Here is a 22772-nt window from a genome sequence, read left to right as displayed (position 1 = left end):
ATTAGTTGGTTGTGTGGCGGTTCGAGTCGGGGGACTGATATACTATTGATATTGGGAGAGGAAGGGACGGCTTGGCGTGAAAGCACGGACCTCCAACACCGGTAACAAGCCGTGGGAGCGCCTACTATCCGAGCATGTCGAGCCTTCTGAGCGTCAACCTTTCCCAAAAGCCTCGACATCCCCGCACTCCCACCCCGTCTCTTGCTACCCGCGGACCTAGGTACTCAGGTACCAGATAGGCTTCCGACCTGTTCAAATGCGTCGGGCGGCTGTCCAAGCCTTTCGATCTGCCCGCCGTCCGTGCCTCCGCAAGTTCGCCCGTAATCGCACTCCTGCCTTCGTTCCCCTCAACCATGGTCTTCTAGGGCATCGCGCCGTTTCTTCGCGCCGAGAGCGTACCTCGTCCGTCATTTTGACCTCGTCTATGCAGCTCCGGTCCTTTGCGTATGCTCTCGTCTCGGCTGCTGTTGCCTCAGGCGCCTTCTATGCCTACAGAGGCACCAGCCCGGCCGGGACCTCGGCTCCCTCGTCTGCAGAGCACAGCAGCAGCTCGAACGCGCTAGACAGTAGCCCGGGAGACCACAGCAAGCATACACGGCGTGCCCTTGTGGTTGACCAGGGCTCGCTCTTCACCGGCACCATCACAGGAGACAGCCCGCTGTCGAAGGAGACGGACGACTTCGGCCGGAAAGTACTGGAGATGTTGACGCCGGAACAGGCGACTCAAAAGCTAAGAAAGAACGAGGAGTCCTGGCTGGTCGGGAGGGGGCAGGGCGTTGTCCGCTACGATGTTGTGCAGATACCCAGCAACGACCCCATTGAGGATGACCACGCCGAGAAGATCATCGAGGTACCGCAGACCACGGCTGCAACAGAGAATGGCACAACAGCCAGCGACTGGATGTTCTGGGGTGTCTTTGATGGCCATAGGTAAGAATCATACCTCTACCAGCTTCGATTAGCCACTGATTGATACAAGCGGCTGGGTCACGTCGGCAAAATTACGCGAGACCCTGATATCGTTCGTAGCCCGTGAGCTCGATAGTGCCTTCAAGTCTGCGCTAGCTGACCCGTCGCTGCGCTTTCCAACTCCCGAGTCAATCGACAAGGCCATTAAGACGGGGTTTCTGCGGCTCGATCATGAAATTGTGCACGAATCCGTTGCAAAGGTCCAGAAGGCACAGTCGAAGCTTGCTGCGGCTGAGCTCCTGGCCCCCGCTCTGTCCGGTTCATGTGCCCTACTATCTTTCTACGATAGCAGATCGAAACTTTTGCGAGTAGCCTGTACAGGCGATTCCCGCGCAGTCCTCGGCCGACGAGGAGCAAGTGGCAAGTGGACAGCCACCCCGCTCTCAACAGATCAGACCGGATCAAGTGCAAGTGAAGCTGAGCGCTTGCGCAAAGACCACCCTGGAGAGCCGAGCGTGGTCAGGAACGGGCGTATCCTTGGCGGTCTTGAGCCATCACGTGCATTTGGGGACGCAATCTACAAATGGTCTCTCAAAACTAACGAAGAATTGAAGAGGTCGTACTTTGGGCGGAGCCCTTCTCCACTTCTCAAGAGTCCCCCTTATGTCACGGCTGAGCCCGTCATAACCACAACAAAAGTCGAGCCAGAAAATGGTGACTTTGTTGTTATGGCTACCGATGGCCTTTGGGAAATGCTTACCAACGAAGAAGTTGTTGGACTTGTTGGTCAGTGGTTGGATGCCCAGGGCAACACCAATGGACGGAATGCCCGGACAGAATCCTGGTTGAAGAGCTGGTGGTCAACACAAAAGACTCTGCCAGTTGAGCAGAAGGGGCATGATTCTGATGGCACAGGTCAACGGGCCCCGATTCGTCAGCAACAATGGGGCACTAAGACGTCACTGAACGAACGTTTCGTTGTAGAAGACAAGAATGCCGCAACCCACCTTGTTAGAAATGCGCTTGGTGGAAACGATCAAGATCAATTGTCCGCTCTGTTGACCTTGCCCAGTCCTTTCTCTAGACGATATAGGTATGGCGTTTCCATCCCCCACCAACCCAACATGGCTAACCATTAACAGAGACGATTTGACAGTCGAAGTTATCTTCTTCGGCGAAGGCTCTACCACTGGCAATGTTACCTTGAACAAGGAAGCGAGCGCTTCCTCTCCAGAGGCAAAGGCGAAACTTTAAGGTTAAAGTGTAGGTGAAAGATAGTCAAGTGCCCATGTATCTATCCTCGCATGTCTTCATCCAGCAAGGCGTTCCTGGTACACTTTCCAGTCGGTATCCGGTATCCTCAAATAAGGGCGTTCTTGGGGAACAAAGTTGGTGGGTTAGCTCTCTTGACATGTAGACTAGAGATCTGCAAGGACGAGGCCACATTCGCACAAGCACCTCTTTATTCGATAATCGAACTGCTCTTGGCCGAAGCCTTCGCCGATTCTTCAATTTGGCAGTCCCATCATGATACTTACCAGTGACACAGAAGCTGGTCTCCACCTGATCCATCCTGGCTTGGGATATTAGTCCCTCTTGCCACCTAACGCAGAACCTTAGTGTATTTTAGGATAGGAAAATTCACCTTACTAACACTCTTTTGTTCCAGCAAGAGGTTTAACAAACGGACTCCAACTTGGTCATGTTCCTCGTTAGGAAGTAACATGACTTATATGGTGGCAGAATTACCCCTGCATCCCTGGAGAAATGGAGCCACAGTTATGAGCCCTGGACTTCGTCAACGTCCAAGCTTTTGTTTCATTCATTATTTTCTATTTTTCAACCAATCAGCGCATAGCACTGTCTATCTGCCCTACCCTGACGCGGCTTGCCAAACCTATCCAAATTAACCAAAGGGGGGCAGCTGGAACACGCAAATGAATTATTCCGCCTGTATTGCCTTTATAAATTCCCATCCTCTTCACAATTTAGGATGGTCGCAATTCCACCATGTACTCCTTGAGGCAATTTTTGGTTCTTTTCATTGCCTATCATGGTGCCTATGTCGAAGCGCTTCCTACGCAGGGGGTGCAAGCCGCGCCACCAAGCGAATTCACAGCAAACCCTTCCATCGGGGGAGGAGGAAGTCAATACAAGGACTCGGCACATTTCCGCGTCTACGGTGTATCCAGCTCTACCGCTGACCAAACACTTAAAGTAATGGAAGCAGCACATCAATGCTTTGTCGAGACACTTGGCTGGCGCACACCCGGACTGTCATACAAAAGCGACAGCGGTGCTTATTACAAGGAAAATATTTACCGTGTTGATGCGAGTAGTATGCCTGGTGCCGCTGCACAGACTTGGACCGATGCAACTGCGGGATTGGCGTATTTGAAGGTTGTGGAACAGTATATGACAACGCCAGGGGTGATTGTGCATGAGTACGGGCATGCAATGACGTATTCAGAGAAGAATTGGATTGATCAGACAAGGTACGCCCTTGATCTTTAGCTTCTGGACTGGGTTTGCGAGTGCGCACTGCACGATGTAGAAGGACATTCACTTTTTGGGCGGTGTCTCTGACTGTCAAATAGAACCGGCGCCTGGTGGGAGACTATTGCTAACTTTATTGCTGACACCTATGTCTCCACTCCTGTTTGCGAAACGGCCAAAGCAAAATCTAGCCTCCCGAGCGGCGACAGCTTGATCGAGCTTAAAGAAGTCATCGGCAACTCATACAAAGTAATCGTGGATGGGACATCGGGATCCGGGAACTACTACCAAGCCTGGCCGTTCCTCTCTTATATCACCAACAATCCAGACAACTATTCCGGCCTGGGTTCTCAGGCTCTCCTCAACATGATACGGAAGTACAAACTCAATAGTAATGAGACGCCTTTGCACTCACTCGAGCGTCTTTTATCCGGCGTGACTATCCAACAAGTTGTAGGAAGATACTGGGCGCGGATGGCTTATGTGGATATCGGGCATTCAAAAGCGCAGCAAATGTTCAGTTCTCAAAAGAAGAGCTTGACATATGCAAACTTGGATTCGAATGGGAACGGGAAGTATACTGTGAAGTCTGCTCGACAACCTCGGTATATGGGATCCAACATTATCCCTCTGAAAGCGACGAGTTCGACGATTAACGCTTCTGTCACAGCAAGTGGAGCATTTACAGCAAGCCTTGTGGTCAAGGCATCAAGCGGAACGTTCCGGTATGTGGACTTGGTGAATGGAAGCGGGAGTGTGACGATTGCGAGTGGAGAGGAGGCGAGTTTAGTGGTAGCGAACACTCCGTCGTTAGTGCAGTATGATCCTTTTTCGATTCCGGCGGATGTAAACAAAGGATTGAGCTATTCGATTCAAATTTCCGGGGCTACGGCCTAGGAAAGAGTTAGATACACCCTTGTTACTATTCTTGGAATACCATTTTCCCGTTTGAAATCAATTTGCATGCCGTAGATAGCTAGGCAGCAAACATGTGGGCGACAATCTGAGTGGTTTCAATAACCTCGCGCATGTCCTACGCTGCAGTATGTCTAGACCAGTGCGTGTGAGTTGACGAAGAAGGGACAAAGTAGCAGCCAAACACAGGCTGCGGCTCATAACCTAACAGAGCATGACAATTTAGGACAGAAATCTGCGCCTATTAACGTTCTCCTTGATTATAGTAAGAGGCTTCACAGGCAAACTCTAGCTTACAATGGCCATATCCTATGTTTGGTGAGAAGGTGCAGTGACATGGATAGCTTTAAATCGGAACGGTTCAGGATAGAAAAATCTCGTGACCGTCACTTCCGGGGGAACCGAGCAACCATCCGTACATTACTATGATGTCCTGCGGCCGCTCACCGTTCGTTACCAAACTCTTCAACTGCCCATTCTCTGAGGGAAACTCTACTTTGACGGCACTGCGTGACATTAGTATCCTGACGTGGATTCAATTCATGGATTAACTTTTCGGGTATGCGCCCTTGCATAGATCCAGGTGCCCCAGCGTCCTCTTGGAGACGCTTACTTTGCTCATGTCTTCGCTGATAGACATGGCGTCCCCATTCTCTCCACGATATCATCTACACAATGTGGAAGGTGTTTGATATCTAAAATAAGTCAACCCCAGCTCCACAAGGTCATCAAATGACACCCCTCGATACCATCGCCGGTACATTTAAAGATATTCCGGAGAGGTCAATGTTCTGCGGGTTCCTTGAATTTTATTTCCTATCGAAACTTCATGGAACACGTTGAGGATAGGGTGATCGAATGGTATGGGCAGACCTTCCGGGCGCGTTCTTGGTTAAGGCTAGGAGGCGCTATGCATACTTTCGGATTCTTATGCGGAAGGAGAGATTGGCGTGGGCTCCAGTTCGAAAAGGAAACATGGATATGAGAAGCCCTAAATGAAGCAGGCACTAAGAGTCTATTCTCTAATATAGCCGGGAAAAGATGTTGCGACTTAGCGAACAGCTTGCCTTGCTAGTGCGATTTAAGGGCATGAGGCACTGCTAGATTTATGCAACGACTCGCTCACGAGTTTTGGCTTAGTTCAGGTCACAGGCTTTCAAGCTGGTTCTTTTCTCCTAAAACGACGCGAGCCACCTCCCTCTTTAAACTCCATTCTGTTCAAACCATTTCTGAAACGATCCACTCACCACCTCTTCGTCCCTGGAGCCGGAGTTTGATAAGTGCTCGACCAGCTTGCCTGATACGTACTCGTCCCTATCACCGTAATACTCTTCTTATCTGTGAACGATGCGCTCGTAACAACGCTGCTCTTGATCCACGTAGACCACGGCGCAGCAGCCGTAACACCTGTCACGCTACTCAGTGATACGGAAGTCGTTTCCGTCCATGCACCGGACCAGACGGTTGGACCGGGAATGGGATAGGTGGTAGTACAGGGAGTTGTGCGAGTAGTGTCTGTTGAGCAGTATACCTACGCTCAATTAGTGGACAATCTTAAGGTGGGGAAAGAAGGGTTCGGTACGTCGTAAACGACCCCGGGATCTTCGTACGAATACGCCCCAGGGAAGGAAACACCTTCAGGTAGATCCACGGTGCCGTTGCCTGTAACCTCTATCTGCACACAATTGGGATAGAATTGCGCCCCTCGGATCGGGTTCTCCTCGTACGATACTTCACCTTCATGGAGACCAATCATTTCGGCCCGAATGAGGTAGCTATGTCCTATACTTAGCATGCTATCCATTGCTTGTGACAAATGGATTTGTGCGTACTGTCCCGGCTTTAAGCTAGCTGGAATGCGGATGTTCATATGGCCCCCATTCTTTGCTATGTCTGATGTCGTTGCCCATTTTCCTGGTATCTCCTCCGCATACAGTCCTTCGTGCCAAATTTTGACGAACGAATTGTCTTTTGGAGGATCTGGTGAGATGTAGACTAGAGCAGGCCCTTTTTTTTTTTTAGATTCAGCCGATGTGTCTAGGAGAGGCTGGATATTATACCGTGATGTGAGCTTGCAATTACATCGTCCGCGGCATTCCTTTTATCATGGTGCCTGTACTAATTGTTACCACTAGGTTTGAATAGGTTTCTGATTCCGTCCGTACCAATCGAGAGTGAGGTTGTCTCCTGGAGCAACTTTGATTTCATCTGGAGCTTGGATATCTCCCATGACGTTACAACGCATATCAATCGAAGTCAGGTTTTTGACTGGTGAGTTGGAATATCCACCACCGCCTGGTGCGCCATTGTATGCGGGTGTCCGTATGCCTTTGAAGAGCCCTTGGTCTACACCATTAACAAAGACGCCCTGCAGAGAGAGATGAGGTTTTATCTTTCTACGATTACAGGAATACTGACCCAGACGAAGGTATGGCCGTGTGCCTGCCCATGATAAGAGGAGAAGAGCAGAAGCAAGAGAAAATTGATCATTGCGGAAGACTGTGTGTATGACTTGAAAGAAAGAAGAAGTAGACAGAATTAAGGGTGAAGACTATACATATACAGCAGGAGGCACACGGAAGGCATGGCCTCCGATAATGTTTGATTCAAATGCCGGGATCGTAATCTATTCCTACAGCACCTAGATTAAGATCGAAAAAATATATTCAACAACGCCAGAACAATTCGTGCCTAAAGCGGTTGCGCTTTATCCCGGACGGATATAAGATACCCGGATATTTACCTGAGCCTGGATCAAGCTATTGAGGTTTTGAAAAATACCAACATTCCAAGACGCGCTTTCTCGAGAGGAGTCTTAACCGTACTCGTCTATGAACCTATCTTGACATATTGACAATGAAACGGCGCTGGATGTATTAGACTTACTTTTTGAAGATCCAGATGGCAAATAGAAACAATAAGATCAGTCATAGAGGGAGGGGTATGAGGCACCTCTGAAATCGGTAAGAGGTATTGCACGTGACCGCACGGACCCTAACGCGTGCGCGCTCTATGACACCGCGTCCATCCCGCCTCGGCTCCAAACTCCCTGTGCACATAACATCTCTCTACGCAACTATCTTCACCTCCTTCCACGCACTAAAATCCTTAGCTTTTCCAACGATGATGCTTGCAGCCTCTTCCTTCTACACCCAAAACTTGTACAACCCGACCCGACCTTCCCCACTCTCTGAACGCTCTGCGAATGCCGCTCCCCGCGTTTTCTCATTCAACATGGCGACGATGCCGCAGCCGGAGAAGAAGCCAACTCCCCAACGTGCATACAAACCGAACCCGGTGATACAGAGTCGGACAGGAGACGCTGCGAAGGAGCGACGACGCGAGATGTTCTTCCGTAAGGTGCAAAAGGGCCGAGATGAGAAGATGTGGGAGGTGCGCGGCGATCAGGTACGAGTGAAAAGTCTACTAGATGATGAGTTTAAGGAAGCTGATTGTGCATAGATTCAGCGTCTTGATTTCATCTCGAGTCACAAGCGCTGGGAAGCCGAGAAGGCGCGCCAGGCCCCACCTTTGGAAGACGGCTACCTAAACGAAGATTTGCTTGAAGAAGCGGCCGCTTCGTGGCCCGGAAACACCACGACGAACCCAGAGAAAGACATGGCGGAGGTGGACTATGTTCTGGAGCAAGAGGAACGAGAACTACAGGCGCTGATCGCGTTGATGGAGGAAGAGCAAGCTGCCCAGGATATGACATCACAGCATTACGGGAGCGACGAAGAAGACTATGATCAGATTTTCATTGAGTATACAAATGTCGCGAACGTCCATCAACAGGACCAACAACAGCCACTACAATCCAACGCCAGATACGATGACCCGGATGCCATGGACACGACCGAGGGATGAAGGCGTTCTACGGGTGTTGTTTATGTTCTTCTGCTTGCGCGAGTGTGATTGGACGCGCGCTGTTGTAATGTGCCCTTTGGCAAAGTAAGATTATGTTTTGATCAAGACTTCGCCGGCACTTGTACGCTGAGGGAATCTCGTGGCATGTATGCGTGCCTTTTTTGGTTATCGGCAAGGAAGGAGGACAAGGTCTCGCAAGAATCTACTGCGTGGGACAGCCTTGGTCCATCTCGCTGAGCGCTTCTTGCGCCGCATTCATATCGCCCACAAGATCGGGTGGAGGGGATCCTGCAGATTGCATCTGACGAGTGTCAGTAACTTGCAAATGTATAATAGAGCACCGAAGAATTAGTGTATACCTTTTGCATCCTCTCAACAATATACTCCCTATCCGACGTATTACCATCGCTATATCCCTTCTTTTCAAACCTGGTCGTGATCTCGCGGACTAACAATTGCTGTTCCTCGTACCTCTTGAGATCCTCCTTGGTCACCTTCGTTTTATTCTCCTCCATCCATTTCGGGAACTTGTCATTCAGCTCTTTCATTGGCTCATACAGGATCTCTTTGTTTGTCAGCTGCTCCATCATGCCCATTAATATTTTGGAGAAATCATCATCGGACCCCTCGCCTCCAAAGCCACCGTTCTCCATTTCCTTGAGCATTTGGGCTAGGATATCATTCTCGTCTGCGGTTGCGGCTGCTGCGCTGGCTTGATCTCCGGATTCTTGCATCCGCTCCATTGTTTTTCGTATAGTTTCCTGGAACGACTGCTCTGCCTTTGCGGCCGTGGCTTCTGCACTCGAACTCGCTCCTTCCTCCTTCAGCCCGGGCGCGTGAGAAGAGGAAGGCACCGCGTCATCCACCTCTTTCATAAGATGCTCAAACTGCTTCTGCAAGTCTGCTTGGCCGAGGAGTTGCTCCATCTCTGCCTGCAATTGCTTTGCGAACTCTTCATCGTCGAGTCCGGCAAGGTCATCAGCTGGGGCAGCGGCAGGTCTTCCGGGGCCAGAAGCTGCTGGTGCGGGAGCCTTAGATTCGAGCTTTGTTGCTGCAAATTCATCCAGGACGTCTGGATGGCTTGTCAGCACTTGGAACTGGTGAACAGAGGAGGCAAGTCTCACCGTCCAAGTCGCTGAGGTCGTCTTCGTCTGGGTCTGGGGCCAGCTCAGGCTTTGCTTCTTCTTGCTTCAAAGCCTCTTCCTTAGTGCCCGCCATTGCAAGTGATTCCCTGGTCTTCCAATGTATGTATTGAGGTCGAAGAAACCTGCAAGCCCTGGGGTTGCTCTAACAGCCTCGGCCTCGGCCTCCATCGAGTATTGGCGGGGCAGTCCGCCTTAGCGCGGGGCGATCCCGGCCTCAGCCTCAAGTGGCGGGCCGATAGGAAATGTCCCGATCACGTGCCATGTCCGTTTTGTAACCTCACCTCAACCTCAAATGTTACTCACCTTCGCCTTCACCTTAGCCTTTCACTCCCCCGTACTATTTGTTTGAAGCTTCCCACGTCTGCAGATAGCCATCGCCGCAACGCTTCAGCACGCTACAAGCTGCAGGCTACCCACAAATTCGATCCGTTTCTGCGAAGAATTGTCGCGCGATAACCTCGGACATCATGTCGCTTTGTATGAACAGACTGTCTGAGGAGAGGTGCGACACTGCAAACCCTCGAAAATCATCATAAAGTCATTAATCTGCTGGCCAGGAAGCAATGGCGACGCGACCACCCCTTCGGCTTCTTTGCAAAACCCATGCGCAACACCCAAGGTGTCATGGATCTCAAGAAGTGGGAGTGCGGTGTGCCTGGCAAAGAAAAGACTATGTGGGAGGGTGGGCTATTTAAGCTCGAGGTTACGTTTCCTGATGGTATGTCTCTTCATATACTCCAACATCATCATGTTCTCCTTCTAAAAAGTCGCAGAGTACCCAACCAAGCCACCGAAGTGTAAAAATCGCCTGGTTTCCGGTTAGGTGACAAGCACATGCTCACATCGTCCAGGTAAATTCGTCCCCCCGCTCTTCCACCCAAACGTCTATCCCTCCGGCACCGTTTGTCTGAGTATCCTGAACGAGGAAGAAGGCTGGAAGCCTGCCATCACGATAAAGGAAATCCTGCTGGGCATCCAGTCACTGCTTGACGAGCCAAACCCTGAGTCCCCTGCACAAGCGGATGCGTTCAACCTCTTTAAAAAGGACAAGGCTGCCTATGAGAAGAAGATACGTAGTCTGGTGAAAGAAAATCCTGCGCCGTAGCTGCAGTAGCTGCACCTCTACCATGTTGCGTATCTGTGCGTGGTCCACAGGCAAAATAAATGGACGATGGGCGGAGGGGCCATATGGCTGCTGGTTTCTTTCGGATTGATTTCAAGACATTATGATCACTGGACGGGGGCGTGTTACGGAGTGGCACTTACGGCCTCGGGCGTTTAAAGGTGGCTGTCGAATTCTTGATGGGTTTCTCTTCGACTCGGAGGGTCCAAGAGGCGGATACCCTCCTTTCTGAGCTACATAGGTCTTTTTTGAGCCACAATAGTTCCTTGCAGGATATCTTGCTGCTGCATTGGCACAAATTCTACTGGTTAGTACTCGAGATTCTTAGACCTATTTGATGAACAATTGCTGCCCGGCTACCAGATGGATTCCCATGAATGAATACCGAAGAGGCCAATTAGGCCCATCGTCGAAATTCCCGTAGTTGAAGCGTAATCGCAAATGAAGGAAGCACACACCCCCCATATCCAGATTGCAGTACAGCCGTATTGCCTGATTCGGAACCTTCCAAGGTTGCCATCCTGATATAATACATGTCAAATAGAAGCCTCAGCCAAGCCAATGATTTTGCCTCCAGACAATCTTGTAGAACCGAAGTCCACGATCAATATGCGAATCTAGGTAAATCTAGTACGGGCGATAGCCAGGAGCACCTCGACCACGATAACCCCCACGGTATCCACCACGTGGTGGTCCAAAGCTTGGGCGCGCATAGGGAGAACCACGGCCGCCGTAGGAACCACGTCCGCCACGACCCCGTCCACGGGTCATGCCCGGAAGATTCGTTCGTTTTGGCACAACCTATCATGGTCAGCTCTTGTAACTAGAGAATAGAAACAGGACGTACCTTCAAGTTCCTGCCACGGAAGACGCTGTCGTTGAGAACGAGAGCTTGGGAGACAAGGTTCGGCTCAGTGAACTCTACATACGCATACCTGCATACGCTCATTAGCGTTCCAATCTTACTGCCAAACTCTTGCCAGGTAGCGAAGGTTCCTGGGAATCTTCAAATGATGGGCTGGCGCGTTGCCGAGACGGCAAAAGTACAGTGTTAGGGACTTCGAGTCGCGGCGACAACATCATCATCTGAATCTCCAAGGAAAGACCTCCTCTTGGCATAGAGCAACTGACCCTTTGGGATGACCGGTGAACTTGTCCAGAAGGATCGTCACCCGGTTGATGCTGCCACAGCTTTGAAAGTGCGCCTGAATCTCCTCGGGTGAGGCGCCGTAGTCTACGTTGCCGACGAAGACACTGCGGGCGTCTACGTCCTCCTTGTTCTCGCGGAGGTCGTGGTGCTCGCGGTCGAGCGACGCCTGCATCTGGCGCAATTTGGCCGCTTCTTCCTCCATCTCCTGAACACGCCTCTTCATGGCGGTGATCTCCTCCTGCGACTATGAGTTAGCTTGTGCTCTTGACTTCTTCGTGTCGACAGAGCCTTGTCGCATCCTGGGATGAAGGCGCAGTCGTACCTCGTCGTGTCCGTCTTCATCAGGCGCGTCGAGGTGCTGGTCCTCCTCGCGCTTCGTGTCGATTTCAGTGTCGGCCATGGTTAAAAGTGAGCGTGAGAGTTGCCTGGGGGGCGTGTTAGCTAAGGCAGTCGTTGAGGACTGAAGTTGGGCGAACTTACAGAGCAAGGCTGCAGATCCCTTAAAAATGATGACAAGGGAAAAGACAGCAGTTGAAGAGGCGATGTGTCACTGATGTTTACAGTTACGCTGAAGTGGTAGTGAAGAGGGCAGGATGATGTGACTAGGTTGCAGGAAGGAATGGCACCCTTTTTGGTGGAAGGTGGAAGAGGCTGCGCGAAACAGCAAAATGACGAAGACAAGGCTGACGAACTGCGCACGGGCGAAGAGGCTTAGTAGCTGACTAACAGTAGCTCTCACGTGCTTCCTCTCAACCTTTGAGGTCTTGCTCACAAACAAAGACACATCAGAGAGCACCGGGTCCATCTGTGGCCGGAAATGCAGGGTTAGAAACTAGATAAAGGAATGCCTCTTGTTCTGATATGCCACTCTCCGGTCACGTCGAAATTGCCTAAATCAATTCATCTGTTCCGTTCACTGCAATGTCTTTTTCTGGTCTCTATTCGCTGGCAACTGTGCCGATCTACTACTTCGAGGGCTGCTCACTATTCAATTCTTCTACTCGCGTCTCTGGGTGTAGCGTGTCTGTTTGCAGTTATGAAACTAATCAGCCCTCCCCGCGGCTTAAATCTAACTAGATGAGCACACGAGCTATTTGGCCTAGGTACGATTAGATATTCTCGTCAGCCTTCTTACCTGCGGCCATCGAATTAAGCCCTAAGATTCCCCATTGAGAGCGCTAGAAATTATCAGCCTAGTCTTTTCCTTTTCTCTGTGCTTGAACTGATCGCATCCATATAGGCATTTGGTGTTGCGTATGTCACTCGACTTCCCCGTAGATAACTAATTGCTGAAGCCTTGCAGATACTTCAAATCCAAGTTCCGCTGTTTCGATGCCTCCGTAATCATAGCCAGCTTCGTCGTTGAAGTCCCATTGCAAGGCGTAACAGAGGAGGTGCCTTCCCTCATTGTGGTCTTGCGCCTAGTGCGTGTAGTGAAGATAATGGACAAATTGAGCGTCGGAGCTGAGGAACAAATGAAGGACCTTGAAGAACAACTTGCATAGTGCGAGAAAGAGAAGGAAGAATGGAAAGAAGAGCTTGAACGTGTTAGATCGAACTCGCATCGAGGTTCGGAATACATCCACTGATACTAATGTGACCGCTCGATATACAATATATGGTACAGCTGTTTAGAGTACATAAGATTGATAAGGCCACCAATGTAGGTATAATGCTCTATGTCCGGCTCCAAGATCCCATAACGCCGTATGCTTCCTTTAGGGGTCATCTACAGCCGTAGGTCTCCAGCAAAGAATCGGCCGACTTTGTATACGACCCTCGATCGTGGTAACTTGCTATTTACCTGCTGAAAGTCAGTACAGTGAATTAACTGGTGAATCAAGGTGACCCACTAGTGTCCCATCACGAAAGGCCAGCTGGCCATCGTGAACTATTGGGATTGGGTTTTTTGGAAAATTGAAAACGTCTTTGAAAGTATCACCACCCTCTTCACTGGGTTGCAACTCCACGTCACTGTTTTGCGTCTTCTTCTTTCCGAATGGAAGTGGTAATGTCTGAGCGGACGTGGCGGGTCGGAAACGTTTCCGCGAATCGGCAAGCTCATCGTGTACATCTAGACGATGAGATCTTGCGAGTGCTAGTGGTTTGCCGAATCTCGCTTTTCTAGACGGTCGCTTTCTGATCTCCTCGATTTTCTGCTCTATTTCTACTTGAGTCATATATTCAATGGATGGCCATAGGAACTCTGGGAAGGCCTTGTAGAAATCTGTTTCAAGCCTCACATCAGGGCCTAGGTCAAGATTGATGATCCGCTGTTTCTCAAAGCCCAGGGAGAAGTCGCTGTCATCAGCCTCGCGGGAAGCCCTCGAGGATAGAGAGGTGCTATTGTTGGCGCGGATTTGCTGGCTTGGCTTGGGTTTCTGGGAATCAGCATCCATGGAACCTGGCATGACATGACTGAAAACTGGAGGTGTAGTATCATCTACTATTTGTATGGCTTCCCGTTTGCTGTTCTTGTGGGGAGAAGGTCCATGACCGCGAACGCGGTCTTGTGTTTGAGGCCGAAGCGAGGACACGTTAGAATGCTGCTCCTCAATCAGATCGCTGTCCTCGCTGGCGCTGTATTCTGGAAATTGTGCCACATAGCGTTGTTTTGTCCTTGCATTTTCAAAATTCCATAAATACGCACCCCACTCAGCCTTTCTCTCTTTTCGAAAATCGCCGGTCTGAGAAAGAATGGCACCAATGTTAGTCATCCACACCGCCTTCCCCTTCTGATACTTTTTGTACTTATGGGGAAATTCACGCCTTATCCAATCGCCTATGTCTTTGGCCGTCAACGGCAGCCCTTGTGCGGCGAGTAAGGCCATGCCAATCATCTCTCGAAAGGTGTAGGTCCCCTTGCTTCCGCAGGATCTGGGATTGGTACTCGATGATCGCTTATTCCCATGTTTAAGGAGCTCACCTGGAGAGGTTTCTTCCCCTTCTGAGAGATTGGCCGACCCTGGAGTAGAGAGCTTCCGTGAGCCACTGGAGTCACTAACACCGAGAGCATATATGGATTCGTTTGATGGATCAGCTGAAGATATATCGCAAGTCGAAGCGTCCATTGCGGGTGCACTTGAAACATGAAGCCGAGGTGAGGGTTCTGGAAGTGGAGATATGAAGTTAATTGGCTGACGTCTTGTCCCGGACTTGTGGAGGCAGCCAGGAAGTCGCAGTGTACCAGCTTGATTGGCTTCAAGAACATTTCCTGTTATAAGCCCAGCGTTATTAACCACTCTAGCTTCGTCGCCTGGTACTTCGTTTTGCGAACAAGTCTCTGCCTCAGTCCCATAATCGTGGGATTTGGATTTCCCGGAATTTTCTTGATCCACTGAGAGTAGTTGTTCTGGTGGTGATTTGATTAGGGACCCAGATTTTTCGCCGCGTGGCAACCTCTTCGTAACGATTTTCTTCGAAGCCGCACCAACAAGGCCTCCTGGGCCGAAACGATTCCAAGACATGCTTGGAGCATAGAGTTGTTTCAGACTTTGAGGGGTTGGCTGCATATCGTTGTATTTATCTTGCACACGATTTTGAGGCTCTAACACAGATTCTGGGGTTTCTGGAATGGAGAGCATTGACTCGTCGTTGTCGAAGATTTCTCTCTTTTTGCATCCTTGGCTATAGCAGTTAGACGAAGAATGTGTTCAAGATTGAGTATTCGAAGGTACTTGCCACATTGCTTTGTTGACCCCTGGCTTCGCAAAAATCCGCTGCTTTTGGCACACAGGACACCACATCAAACGGGAAAGGCTCGTCTTTGGCTCCGATTGATCAAACACTAGTGAGCTGTCATCTGGGCCAGACTGGCTGATGGCGGCAGCCCCATTGAGACGAGACTCCCTTGGAACCGCATTATAGACCTGTATCTGACTGGATTTCTGAGTAGGAGTATTTGGGATTTCCAAGCAATCCTTTCCAGTGCTCAAGCCAAAAGGCTGTCCTATCGTATTAGACGAAGTATTTGGAATTGTAGATTCAAGAATCATTCTGTCTAGTTCGTCATTTTGCATCGAAGCCATCAAGGTAGTCTCATCCAAGGGGACTGGCTTCGGACCACGCCTTCGATCCCATACTGTGCCAAGCTTAGGAAGATTATCCCCTAATGAAGACAGTTCAGCAGCCCGAATTGCTTCTCTGTCCTTTGTGGACGAGTGACTTGTCTTCTGATGTGAGGTAACAGATGATATGGTGAAAGAGAGTGATGTCATAGATTTCTCCACTCTTGGAGACTCAGCAACTTTCGGAGTTCTAGAAGAGACCTCATCCGCTCTGGCACTTCCTGGGAGATTTGGACCTATTCTATCACGAGGGGAAGTCTGTGCGAGAGAGTACTTAGTCAGAGTGGTAGGTGTCAGTGCAACTGAATTTAAACCTTTCCGTGCCTTCTGGATGCAAACGAAACAACTCCAAGAGTCCCTAACCATCGTGAGCATATGGTCTCCGGGATTTGGGGGCTTCGTACCAATTGGCCCCATCCTTGAGTGGGGGCTTACGGCACCCCTCATGGAATTGACGTTTCAAGCACACGGGGCATCGAATTAGAGGGTCATAGGTCTTGGTAGAGCCCTTTTGGCAGACCCGACATTTAGAAACGCCCTTGCCAGAGCCAGTAGAGGTAACAGAAGGAGTGACGACACTAGACATGGACATCTCATCATCATCCCGCGCGGGAGTGTAGAGGGAATTAGGGTTTAGGAAAGCAGGTGCTTTGTTGTCCGAGTTGCGAGTTTGCTGATAGCTCTTTTTGGGAAATATACTGGGAACAACGAACTCGGCTGAGTGTCTAAGTTTAAACAGTAAGTAAGGTTGGGTCTTCCGGTATGTTCAAGGGACACTTGCCTGGTGCTAAGACCGACGCGACCGACACTTGGGGCGGATTTGACTGCTTTCACGCCTTTTGTCAATGACTTCAGCCTCATCAGCTTGTCTCCGTAACGAGGAAAGCGTTTAACACCAAGGAGGTGCTTTGGGCTCCTTTCCCCAAGGACTTCTTTCACTGGTCCTCTACCTAAAGGGTCTTCGATAGGGCTCATACGCTGACGCTTCAACGGAGGCGGTGATATTAGAGGGGGCGTCCGATCCTTTTTATTTTGATGACTTTGAGCTTCCCCTTTGCCGTTCACTTGGCCAATTCCACGGTCGCAGAGTAGAGAACTTGGCAAGCCGCTCATCGGGCCATGATGAGGGAAGCCATGTCGAAACGACTCATTGGTCTCCTTGATAATTGAAGGCATATCTATTGTTTCTCGATCTTTATCGGCAAACGCTGGAACTGGGCAAACAGTGCTATTCTGGTTGTTTTGGTGATCCGTATACCCAGCAGACTGCTCTTCAGACAGGCCCTGTTTCAAAAGATTAGCAGTGTATTCAAAGACTCCAGACATTTCGGCTCTTCATTGACGACGTAATATCAGATCTTTTCAGTTTATATTTAAAGTCAGCAGGTCGCTCCGTTCGAGGCTACTGCTCTCCCCTCACCTGGCTCTTCGCAACGCCCACGTAGACGCAGAAATAGCAACGGTCCAAGTGCAAGGGCAAAGATAGCAACCATCAGAAGGGAGTAATGCGATATGACCTTTTACCAGTGTTCATCCCCGAGGGCGCAGCACGCCAAACGCGTGGTTAGGAAAAGAAAAAATCGCGTCTCTCACCTGCGCATTCTGCGTTTTATGCGGTATTGCTGGCTGCGAGAGGTGTGCACTCGGATTTCTTACAATAGGAAGTTCTCCCTTACTAGTTGTGTTCATAGCGTGGAAAATTTGCTCCTGCGGTAATAGAGACGAACTGATTAAGGGGAGCGATCGCTCGCCTCTGAACGGCCAAACAGACCTTGAAGGGGTGGGTCGTCATGCGAGAAGTTTATCGTGGTTGCGAGAGAAGAAGTTTGTTTCTGGTACCGGTATGCAGGTGCGGTTGAGGAACACTAGAAGCCACGAAGTCACGTGCATTGCGCCACCGCCACTGCCGCCCCACTCAAGCTGCAGCCGCCAGAGAGATATGGATAGTCGACACCTGGACGCTTGCATGTATTCTTGGGTCTCCCTTTACTTTTGGTGTCGCCTGTCTTGAGACTGCGACCTACGCAGCCATGGATTTTCTCAAGTCTGCAGTCGCTTCGGCCATATCAAAAGGGCCGGCCTTTGGGTACAGTTTTGGTGATCGGGTAGACGTTGACGAATCCATCTGGACATTGTACAATGGCACAAAGCGAGTATGGCCGATACTATTTTAACACCCTTCTATTACTTCGTATCAGGCTGACGTTAAATCCGCAGGATGATGGCTCGAAGTGCAGCATATTCTCCTTTGACGTCAGCGCGAACAAGTCTCGACTACCCCTGGCCCGCAATGCGGTCCGCAAGCTACGCACCCTCCGACACCCGGGCGTTGTGAAAGTCTTAGACACTGTAGAAGTATATATCACACAGCGGACTGTTCAGGGCCCAAGCTAAGACAGCGCAGACGGAGTCATACATTTACATTGCGACAGAGAGGCTCACCCCATTGAGTTGGTATGTCAAGAGGAAGAGTCTCGCTGAAGAGACGCTGAAATGGGGCTTGCATAACATTGCCGTAAGAAGTTTTGCAATGGTGAGGTAGTTGAGGCTGACATTTCGTCGACCAGAAAACCCTCAAGTTCATCAACAGCGACGCAACGTCCGTTCACGGCTCTATCCGTCCCGCCTCCGTCTTCCTGAGCGAGAGCGGGGAGTGGAAGCTTGGAGGCTTCGATGCCCTGAGCTCCATGAAAGAGGACGATGCCATTCTTCCTGTGAGTCAACCTATCAATTCCCGGCTGGGTGGCGTTGACTTGCAATTTAGACCTATGGCGGCCTCGTCCCCGACTCAGGGCGATATATGCCTCCAGAAGTGTCAAAAGGTGGATGGGAAGTCATGCGGCAAAACCCTACGCACGCAATAGACGCGTACAATTTTGGCACTCTCATCCACGAAGTCTTCAATGGCAGTTTCCTTGGAAGTGACCACCTCGGACAGATGAAGAATATTCCTCCAAGTATGCATCAGAGCTACAAGCGGCTACTCAACGCAAACCCAAAATCACGAATGAGTGTGGGTCAGTTTCTGGATCAGGGGCGACGCCTAGGGGGTTTCTTCCAAACGCCCTTGATTCAAGTTACCGATGATATCGAATCTCTGGGTCTAAAAGGTGATGCTGAGAGGGACGAGCTTCTCGGGAAACTGGATGAAGTCGCGGATGACTTCCCCGCAGATTTCTTCAAGATGAAGGTCTTGCCCGAGCTTCTCAAATCAGTCGAGTTTGGCGGTGGCGGTGCAAAAGTCTTTAGCACTGTCATGCAGATAGGGACGAAACTTTCCGACGAAGAATACGAGAGCCAGATTACGCCCGTTGTCGTCCGTTTATTTGCAAATCCAGACCGGGCGATCCGGGTGTGTCTGTTGGATAATCTCCCTTTGATGATTGACCGCCTGCCTCAGAAGATGGTCAACGACAAGATTTTCCCTCAAATGGTCACCGGATTCACGGATGTCGCCCCGGTAGTAAGAGAGCAAACGGTGAAGGCAGTCCTTGTGGTGGTGCCTAAGCTGTCAGATCGGATCATCAATGGCGAATTGCTACGGTACCTAGCGAAGACCTCCAATGACGAACAGCCTGGCATCCGGACGAACACTACTATCTGCCTAGGGAAGATTGCACGCAATTTAGGTGCCAATACGCGGGCAAAAGTACTCTCTGCTGCTTTCGCAAGATCGCTGCGAGACCCCTTTGTGCATGCTCGAAACGCCGCTCTAATGGCACTAGCTGCAACTTCCGACCTTTTCACTGAAGAAGATTGTGCTACAAAGCTTCTTCCAGTAATGTGTCCTTCGCTTGTCGACAAAGACAAGGGGGTCCGCGACCAGGCCCAAAAAACGCTGGATATATATCTTGCCCGCATTCGTAAATACTCTCAAACTCTCCCTGATGCTGCTCTCCCCTCTCCCTCAGCCTCTTCCGCTACAACTGGCGCTCCTCGCATGGGAACACCCGCCAACGATACATCTTGGGCGGGCTGGGCGATATCGTCCTTCACCAACAAACTCACTGCCGCAAGTGGAGATATCCAATCCGGGAGCAATGGCCAAGCCACACAGCAACGCCCATCCTCTGTCCCACCTCCGACTACCTTGAAGATGGAGAAGCCTGCTTCGTTGACTTCAAAAACCGGCATGGCCCTCACGAGACACGGCAACACAGTCCCTTCCATTATATCGCCAGATACATCAACCGGCTTCGATGATGCAGACGATTTCGGTGATGATTGGGGTGGTTTTGGAGACGACAACGGAGTCTCCAAGGATAAGGAAGAAGAAGATCCTTGGGCACCTACAGCAAGCATGAACACAACAACTACAGCTTTTGAAGATAAGGGTGAGCCGGATTTTGCGGGTTGGTTAGCAGCGCAATCGCAATCGAAACAAAAGGCTAAGAATCCATTACCAAAAGGGTTGGCAAAGCCTTCCGCAACAAAGATGACACGACCGGCTGTTGGCGCAAGACCGAATACTACCGGGGCGACCGGGGCACGAAAAGTGGTTACTGCTCCGAAAAAGGAGACCCCGAAGGCTGAGCGAAAGAAAGCTGCCGAAGACGAAGAAGAAGGGTGGGGAGATGCCTGGTAGTGGGTTTAAGACGAAGAGGAGCGATTCTAGATAATACCCCATTTCGAACTGTAAATAGTGCAGCATTGCTCAGGCGTTCATAGAAGTCTGGATCCAACGTTATGGTTTTAGCTTTCATGGCTCCAAAAAGGCTAGATGAAGAATGGCATAAGACGACGCATTCAACACTCAACGTGCTTAGCTGAGTGATGTTTTACTGTCTCTTATGGCGTAGAGGAATGGAGATCTGAAGAAGTCGAAGAAGGGTCCATGTCATTAGGAATTCATTAATGTTTCTCCCCTCGCTACTTTTACACATTTATACACGCCTCAAATTCTGCCCAATCCATGGTACCTTCGCTAAGCTGCACCCCTATTCGCCTCAACCATGTGCGGCGTCTCTCGGGTCACCAACTTCTTCGCTTCCAGAATTTCCTGCCGGCTCATTCCCATATTACTCAGATACTCATTGAAAGCTCGAAGGATCTTCTCCAGTCCCTCCTTCAGGCTCTCCAGCACAGCCTGGACTTCGGGGATCTTCTTTCTCTCGGTGTCTTGCCTCGCGAGACAATCCAGGTCTGTCCAATGAACATCCAGTCCTTGCATATATGTCTCAATCTTCTTGATAGCTAATGAAAATGTGCGGATGATTTCGGGCACTTGTCCGTTGAACTGGCCGTACTCGTCTTCCTTTAGGCTTGCAACTGTAAGGTTTGTGAGCGAAGTGATGGCGTTCATGATTGCGGACTGGCGGGAATATGGAGTGCCATTGATGACAGCGTTGGCGTGGCGCCGGACGCAGCTTCTCCAGGGCCAGCCGAGTGGGGAAGCAACCAGTTTAGTTTTGTAGACTGTCCACAAGCTCTCTGCTTGGCGTGCGCCCTCGTTAAGCTGGACCTGGCCTTTCTTCAGGTACTCTCGTGCTTTGGAGTCGGCGGCATTTTGGGGAGAACTATGTGCTCGGGCAATTTGACTCGTTTTCCACTCAATTCTTCCCATACGAGTTGTTGGAAGGGGCTCCGGGGCGGCGACCTGGTCTTGTCTAAGCGGCTGGGAGATGCGGGATACGAGTTCAACAGGGCTCGCTCTTGTTGGTTTGCCATTCTCGTGAGACTTGTGGGCTCCAAGGGAGGCGTCTTCGATGCGCTTTGTGATGTGATTGATTTCGGCAAGACAGAGCTCGGTGACCTGTTTACAGGTTGGTCCCTTCTTTCGGTCGAGATCGCCGTAGATGCTCTTTCGGCGGTCGTCGAAACGGTCGGTTATCATTGCGAGTTCCCATAAAGCAATGTTCTAGAGCACGTTAGTGCTTGAATCCATCATCAGCTTGGCGTTAAAATGAACATACATTAACTTGTTGCTTCTTCGACTTCAGACCATTCAGAAGACTACCATTAGGGTCCTTGGATTCACTGGTAATGGGCTTGTCTTTCTTTAGCGGCTCCTCGGAGATGTATATATCGAAAGTGGAGTTCGCGAACTCCCAAAGCAATGCAAGCAAGGTGCCTTCGGCGACGAACATGGCAGACAAAGTGAAGAAAGGCGGCAGGCCAGTGGGCTTCGAGGTCTTCGCAAGGCTGACGAGGAAGCGCGCACCCCAATAGTGCCATTGCCAGAGCACCCAGCGGAGACCGAGGAAGTAGACCACACTGCCAACACCATATGTTGAGAGCATCGTGGCGAAGGCGCGCGGGACGATTTGCCACAATTTCTGGAGAAGGCGATCATGGATTGCCTTAGCTTTTGCGGTAGGACTTGATTCGCCGTCCTTTCGTTCCTGCTTGGGTCTTAGACCGGGAACCTCGATATTGTCGTAGTCGTTCCACAGGTGAATAACTGTCTGTACCACAGAAAGGAAAATGAACAGGTATCGAAGGTACAGCGGCCGCTCATTCAGCTTGATCCTCTCATACAGCTTGCCATGATCTGTGAAATCCAGCCTTGCCGACCGGGGTTGCGACCAGATGTATATCTCACTATAGAACCAGGCGGAAAAGCTGTATATTGCAAGCGTCGCAAGGGTGTTCTTTCTGAAAGCGAAGGTGAGGAAGGTTTCAACGGGCCTTGCGGTGTTCCGCCGTCCGACATGCCACTGGGAGACACGTAGGACGTATATGGAGAGAGCTGGGATGAACAGCAGGAGCGATCGGATGCCCACCGAGCTGAAGGGGATTAAAGACCAGAGCACTGAGCTATCCCACTTGCCCATCCAGATGGCAATCAGGTAACAGAGCCCGTATGTGTAGAGACTGGCGCTCATGAACCGACGGTGCAAAGCCGGCGTCATGAAGTCGCGATACGGCCGCGTTGGGACGGCAGGCGCCATTGCGGTGGGTGCTGTAGGGGGAAGGCGCTTGGAGTAGAGGTATATATTTATACCATGGCAGGTCCAAAAGCAAGCGATCAAAAAGGCTGACAACAGAAGGAGGGAAGAGAATGAAAGTGCGTCCTCGGGGTGAAAATGAAGCCCTTGGACAGCTTCGTTGAGTTTCTTCAAACAAAACACTTGCCAAGAGCACGTCGTCGGGGGTACCGC

The 22772-nt window shown here is 50.6% G+C and overlaps 10 protein-coding genes across 10 annotated transcripts; 5 read left to right on the top strand and 5 right to left on the bottom strand.

Annotated features, from left to right (window-relative positions):
* Positions 1-146: 146 nt before the first annotated feature.
* BDR25DRAFT_285161 (phophatase 2C family protein-like protein) lies at positions 147-2420 on the top strand. Its single transcript, XM_033688163.1, has 3 exons — positions 147-930; positions 980-2002; positions 2052-2420. Exons 1-3 carry the CDS (start codon positions 257-259, stop codon positions 2161-2163), a joined length of 1809 nt encoding a protein of 602 aa, XP_033548457.1. The 5' UTR covers positions 147-256; the 3' UTR covers positions 2164-2420.
* Positions 2421-2696: 276 nt separating this feature from the next.
* BDR25DRAFT_303120 (uncharacterized protein) lies at positions 2697-4396 on the top strand. Its single transcript, XM_033689944.1, has 2 exons — positions 2697-3404; positions 3507-4396. Exons 1-2 carry the CDS (start codon positions 2920-2922, stop codon positions 4300-4302), a joined length of 1281 nt encoding a protein of 426 aa, XP_033548456.1. The 5' UTR covers positions 2697-2919; the 3' UTR covers positions 4303-4396.
* A 1461-nt stretch (positions 4397-5857) lies between these two features.
* On the bottom strand, positions 5858-6810 carry BDR25DRAFT_367333 (uncharacterized protein; the record flags this gene model as incomplete). Its single annotated transcript, XM_033696996.1, has 5 exons — positions 5858-6095; positions 6153-6327; positions 6381-6433; positions 6486-6688; positions 6739-6810. 5 exons carry the CDS (start codon positions 6808-6810, stop codon positions 5858-5860), a joined length of 741 nt encoding a protein of 246 aa, XP_033548455.1.
* Positions 6811-7386: 576 nt separating this feature from the next.
* Positions 7387-8470, top strand: BDR25DRAFT_303119 (uncharacterized protein). Its single transcript, XM_033689943.1, has 2 exons — positions 7387-7728; positions 7783-8470. The coding sequence occupies exons 1-2, from the start codon at positions 7444-7446 to the stop codon at positions 8185-8187; spliced, it is 690 nt and encodes a 229-aa protein (XP_033548454.1). The 5' UTR covers positions 7387-7443; the 3' UTR covers positions 8188-8470.
* Positions 8151-9449, bottom strand: BDR25DRAFT_342331 (Pex19-domain-containing protein). Its single transcript, XM_033693712.1, has 3 exons — positions 9312-9449; positions 8547-9259; positions 8151-8488 (listed from the first exon to the last, which is right to left on the bottom strand). The coding sequence occupies exons 1-3, from the start codon at positions 9403-9405 to the stop codon at positions 8390-8392; spliced, it is 906 nt and encodes a 301-aa protein (XP_033548453.1). The 5' UTR covers positions 9406-9449; the 3' UTR covers positions 8151-8389.
* A 198-nt stretch (positions 9450-9647) lies between these two features.
* Positions 9648-10801, top strand: BDR25DRAFT_303116 (ubiquitin-conjugating enzyme). The gene is made up of 4 exons (XM_033689942.1): positions 9648-9834; positions 9890-10050; positions 10106-10129; positions 10184-10801. The coding sequence occupies exons 1-4, from the start codon at positions 9800-9802 to the stop codon at positions 10435-10437; spliced, it is 474 nt and encodes a 157-aa protein (XP_033548452.1). The 5' UTR covers positions 9648-9799; the 3' UTR covers positions 10438-10801.
* Positions 10759-12257, bottom strand: BDR25DRAFT_333728 (RNA-binding domain-containing protein). Its single transcript, XM_033692865.1, has 5 exons — positions 12086-12257; positions 11928-12030; positions 11587-11843; positions 11303-11390; positions 10759-11256 (listed from the first exon to the last, which is right to left on the bottom strand). The coding sequence occupies exons 2-5, from the start codon at positions 12003-12005 to the stop codon at positions 11083-11085; spliced, it is 597 nt and encodes a 198-aa protein (XP_033548451.1). The 5' UTR covers positions 12006-12030; positions 12086-12257; the 3' UTR covers positions 10759-11082.
* Positions 12258-13238: 981 nt separating this feature from the next.
* BDR25DRAFT_342328 (uncharacterized protein) lies at positions 13239-16998 on the bottom strand (the record flags this gene model as incomplete). The annotated part of the gene is made up of 5 exons (XM_033693711.1): positions 13239-13409; positions 13459-15111; positions 15283-16030; positions 16077-16397; positions 16448-16998. 5 exons carry the CDS (start codon positions 16996-16998, stop codon positions 13335-13337), a joined length of 3348 nt encoding a protein of 1115 aa, XP_033548450.1. The 3' UTR covers positions 13239-13334.
* Positions 16999-17631: 633 nt separating this feature from the next.
* Positions 17632-20477, top strand: BDR25DRAFT_285144 (ARM repeat-containing protein). The gene is made up of 5 exons (XM_033688162.1): positions 17632-17825; positions 17890-18027; positions 18077-18187; positions 18240-18386; positions 18437-20477. Exons 1-5 carry the CDS (start codon positions 17703-17705, stop codon positions 20255-20257), a joined length of 2340 nt encoding a protein of 779 aa, XP_033548449.1. The 5' UTR covers positions 17632-17702; the 3' UTR covers positions 20258-20477.
* Positions 20478-20537: 60 nt separating this feature from the next.
* Positions 20538-22703, bottom strand: BDR25DRAFT_260073 (uncharacterized protein). The gene is made up of 2 exons (XM_033686627.1): positions 21585-22703; positions 20538-21529 (listed from the first exon to the last, which is right to left on the bottom strand). The coding sequence occupies exons 1-2, from the start codon at positions 22560-22562 to the stop codon at positions 20597-20599; spliced, it is 1911 nt and encodes a 636-aa protein (XP_033548448.1). The 5' UTR covers positions 22563-22703; the 3' UTR covers positions 20538-20596.
* Positions 22704-22772: the final 69 nt, after the last annotated feature.

Source organism: Lindgomyces ingoldianus, assembly GCF_010093535.1.
Source record: "Lindgomyces ingoldianus strain ATCC 200398 unplaced genomic scaffold BDR25scaffold_13, whole genome shotgun sequence".
NCBI classification, from domain to species: Eukaryota; Fungi; Ascomycota; class Dothideomycetes; order Pleosporales; family Lindgomycetaceae; genus Lindgomyces; species Lindgomyces ingoldianus.
Note: the sequence above shows the minus strand (reverse complement) of the source record. Positions and strands in the feature narration are given on the sequence as shown.

What these genes read in the sequence shown, in the direction of transcription:
- BDR25DRAFT_285144 (XM_033688162.1), top strand. Translation starts at nt 17,703, where the DNA reads ATGGATTTTCTCAAGTCTGCAGTCGCTTCGGCCATATCAAAAGGGCCG. An exon ending in AAGTCTTAGACACTGTAGAA is followed by an intron (nt 18,028 to 18,076) that starts GTATATATCACA and finishes AAGACAGCGCAG; the next exon opens with ACGGAGTCATACATTTACAT. An exon ending in GGGGCTTGCATAACATTGCC is followed by an intron (nt 18,188 to 18,239) that starts GTAAGAAGTTTT and finishes TTCGTCGACCAG; the next exon opens with AAAACCCTCAAGTTCATCAA.
- BDR25DRAFT_285161 (XM_033688163.1), top strand. Translation starts at nt 257, where the DNA reads ATGCGTCGGGCGGCTGTCCAAGCCTTTCGATCTGCCCGCCGTCCGTGC. An exon ending in GGTGTCTTTGATGGCCATAG is followed by an intron (nt 931 to 979) that starts GTAAGAATCATA and finishes GATTGATACAAG; the next exon opens with CGGCTGGGTCACGTCGGCAA. An exon ending in CCTTTCTCTAGACGATATAG is followed by an intron (nt 2,003 to 2,051) that starts GTATGGCGTTTC and finishes AACCATTAACAG; the next exon opens with AGACGATTTGACAGTCGAAG.
- BDR25DRAFT_333728 (XM_033692865.1), bottom strand. Translation starts at nt 12,005, where the DNA reads ATGGCCGACACTGAAATCGACACGAAGCGCGAGGAGGACCAGCACCTC. An exon ending in ATGAAGACGGACACGACGAG is followed by an intron (nt 11,844 to 11,927) that starts GTACGACTGCGC and finishes TCATAGTCGCAG; the next exon opens with GAGGAGATCACCGCCATGAA. An exon ending in TTCACCGGTCATCCCAAAGG is followed by an intron (nt 11,391 to 11,586) that starts GTCAGTTGCTCT and finishes GAGCGTATGCAG; the next exon opens with GTATGCGTATGTAGAGTTCA.
- BDR25DRAFT_342331 (XM_033693712.1), bottom strand. Translation starts at nt 9,405, where the DNA reads ATGGCGGGCACTAAGGAAGAGGCTTTGAAGCAAGAAGAAGCAAAGCCT. An exon ending in CGACCTCAGCGACTTGGACG is followed by an intron (nt 9,260 to 9,311) that starts GTGAGACTTGCC and finishes CAAGCCATCCAG; the next exon opens with ACGTCCTGGATGAATTTGCA. An exon ending in TTGTTGAGAGGATGCAAAAG is followed by an intron (nt 8,489 to 8,546) that starts GTATACACTAAT and finishes GACACTCGTCAG; the next exon opens with ATGCAATCTGCAGGATCCCC.
- BDR25DRAFT_303116 (XM_033689942.1), top strand. Translation starts at nt 9,800, where the DNA reads ATGTCGCTTTGTATGAACAGACTGTCTGAGGAGAG. An exon ending in CGAGGTTACGTTTCCTGATG is followed by an intron (nt 10,051 to 10,105) that starts GTATGTCTCTTC and finishes AAAAAGTCGCAG; the next exon opens with AGTACCCAACCAAGCCACCG. An exon ending in CCCAACCAAGCCACCGAAGT is followed by an intron (nt 10,130 to 10,183) that starts GTAAAAATCGCC and finishes CACATCGTCCAG; the next exon opens with GTAAATTCGTCCCCCCGCTC.
- BDR25DRAFT_303120 (XM_033689944.1), top strand. Translation starts at nt 2,920, where the DNA reads ATGTACTCCTTGAGGCAATTTTTGGTTCTTTTCATTGCCTATCATGGT. An exon ending in AATTGGATTGATCAGACAAG is followed by an intron (nt 3,405 to 3,506) that starts GTACGCCCTTGA and finishes ACTGTCAAATAG; the next exon opens with AACCGGCGCCTGGTGGGAGA.
- BDR25DRAFT_260073 (XM_033686627.1), bottom strand. Translation starts at nt 22,562, where the DNA reads ATGGCGCCTGCCGTCCCAACGCGGCCGTATCGCGACTTCATGACGCCG. An exon ending in CGAAGAAGCAACAAGTTAAT is followed by an intron (nt 21,530 to 21,584) that starts GTATGTTCATTT and finishes AACGTGCTCTAG; the next exon opens with AACATTGCTTTATGGGAACT.
- BDR25DRAFT_303119 (XM_033689943.1), top strand. Translation starts at nt 7,444, where the DNA reads ATGATGCTTGCAGCCTCTTCCTTCTACACCCAAAACTTGTACAACCCG. An exon ending in GGGAGGTGCGCGGCGATCAG is followed by an intron (nt 7,729 to 7,782) that starts GTACGAGTGAAA and finishes GATTGTGCATAG; the next exon opens with ATTCAGCGTCTTGATTTCAT.